The 2,358-nt window shown below is 37.2% G+C and overlaps 1 protein-coding gene across 1 annotated transcript in view; it reads left to right on the top strand.

Annotated features, from left to right (window-relative positions):
- Positions 1-2,358, top strand: part of PATJ (PATJ crumbs cell polarity complex component) — a 413,527-nt gene that overhangs the window by 30,751 nt on the left and 380,418 nt on the right. Inside the window, exon 6 of the mRNA XM_037743097.1 lies at positions 255-383. Coding sequence (XP_037599025.1) covers positions 255-383 — 129 coding nt within the window. The remainder of the gene's footprint in view (positions 1-254; positions 384-2,358) is intronic.

Below are 2,358 nucleotides of genomic sequence, written 5' to 3'. Positions count from 1 at the left end.
GGTTTCACCATGTTGACCAGGATGGTCTCGATCTCTTGGCCTCGTGATCCACCCGCCTCGGCCTCCCAAAGTGCTGGGATTACAGGCTTGAGCCACCGCGCCCGGCCTCTGTCTGTATATCTTAGTCTGCCTTTATTAATTGTGTGAATGTTCAATTTATTGCAAATCTGTTACTTTGGTAATGATGATATTGGAAAGCTAAGAATCTGTGGGTATTACTGATACTGGGACTCTTATTTGCCATTAATTTGTAGGTTTGTTGGGGCCATGTTGAAGAGGTTGAGCTCATTAATGATGGCTCTGGACTAGGTTTTGGAATAGTTGGAGGAAAAACAAGTGGCGTGGTTGTGAGGACCATAGTTCCTGGAGGATTGGCAGATCGAGTAAGTCAACCTTCCTTGCTATCGTTTTGGTTTTATAAAATTTAAGTTGTATGAATTGAAATGTAATTTTATAACATGAGTTACCAGGATATATGACTTAATATCTAGAATTTAAGTATAGTTTAAAAATGGCTTATTCTGTAAGTATTATTAGTGTATACTCTGTCTTATTTTAGACAGTTCCTAAATCAACATTTTTGGGTTTGTTTTCCTTATAATTGACAGGCTTCATGATTCCATCAGAGGGTAATTTTTTTTTTAATTGAAAAGAGTTGTTAATGAATATTGCGTTTTGAACATCTGTATTATTCTCCTCTAGTGTATCTTTCGATGGCCTAAATGTTAAAATCAGAAGATACAGTGATTATAAACATTTGTCCTAATGTTATACATGGTAAATTTCACTTGAATTAAAATTTATGGCCTTATAAGTTAAATGACTACCTTTTATTGTTTAGCAGTGTTTAAACTGAAAGTGGGCTACTAAAAAAAAATAGCAGCTGTTTCTGCTTAATTTTATATTGAAGAAATGTTAATTGCTACATTTAGTTGTTAGAAACTAGTTTAGAAATTTGACTATGAAGCCACTTAATAATAAGCCTGTATTAAATAGAATGGCCATGATAAATCAGAAATAACTTTAGTTATTCCCATAATCAGAATGATATGTAAAATTTCACTGGTTATTGCCCAGTTACATGTAAATTTATCCCTTCTAATAGACATACATAAGTAAAAATCAGCTTGCCATGCAAATGCAGCTTCAAGGTGAGCTCCTCAGCTCTTCATTTCAGATTATGATCACTTCACCTTATACAACTTGTGGAGCCACTGATGTTCCTGTCATCATTTCAACACCTAAGAGCATTTATTTAGAACAGCAGTTGTCAAAGTTTGGTCTGTGGGCCTCTGGAGGGTTCTGAAAGCCTTGCAGGTGGTCTGTGAGATCCAAACAGTTTTTACAGTAAAATCACAATGTTATATCCCTTTCACCCCGTTAACATTTGTACTAATGATATAAAAGCAGCTGCAGACTAAAACTGCTGGTGCCTTGGTGCAAAACAAGGCAGTGGCCACAAACTATTATAGGAATCATTGCATTCTTTTCTGCTGTGTGCTTACAACAAAAAAGAAAAAAAAATGCTGTTTCACTTGGAGTTTTTTTTTCCTCCCCTCTGGATATTTATTATTATTATTGTTACACTTAAAGTTCTGGGGTACATGTGCAGAAGGTGCAGGTTTGTTATGCAGGTATCCATGTACCATGGTGGTTTGCTGCACCCATCGCTTGGAATTTCTTATGATGCAGTAAAATGATTAATTTCAGTACATTTTGACCATTTAGTGCCTGTCTTTTGAATATTGTTAAAGCGGGAAGTACTGTGTAGCGTTCTTGCTATGTACTGAAGTATGATGGTTGTCTTAAGGAAAGTCGTTTGTAAGATGAATCTGCTACTTTTTTGTATGGAACAGCATTTTTATTTTTATAAAAATAACTGCAGAAAAATTATGTTCACCCAGACTTGGGTATTTGGAAGATGTTTTCTTGAGAATGGATGATGTGAACCTGTTATTTCGAGGAAAACAACTGACACTGTTTGTTGGCAACAATAAAATTTGAGCTTAAGCAAAAATTAGAATTTTGGAAGATGTGTATTTTATCATGAGCTTGACACTTCCCTAATATTTGAAAGCTTTTCTAAGGCTGGGCGTGGTGACTCATGCCTGTAAGCCCAGCACTTTGGGTGGCCAAGGTGGGAGGATCCCTTGAGCCCAGGAGTTCAATAACAGCCTGGGCAAGAAGGCAAATCCTGTCTCTACAAAAGATACAAAAGTTAGCTGGGTGTGGTGGTACTCTGGAGGCTGAGGAGGGAGGATCACTTGAGCCTGGTAGGCAGAGGCTGCTTCTTTGAGCTGAGATCCTGGCACTGAACTCCATCCAGTCTAGGTAACAGAGTAAGACCCTGTATCAAAA

This window comes from Cebus imitator, unplaced genomic scaffold (genome assembly GCF_001604975.1).
Source record: "Cebus imitator isolate Cc_AM_T3 unplaced genomic scaffold, Cebus_imitator-1.0 Scaffold135, whole genome shotgun sequence".
NCBI lineage: Eukaryota > Metazoa > Chordata > Mammalia > Primates > Cebidae > Cebus > Cebus imitator.
This window is presented reverse-complemented; position numbering and strand designations above follow the sequence as displayed.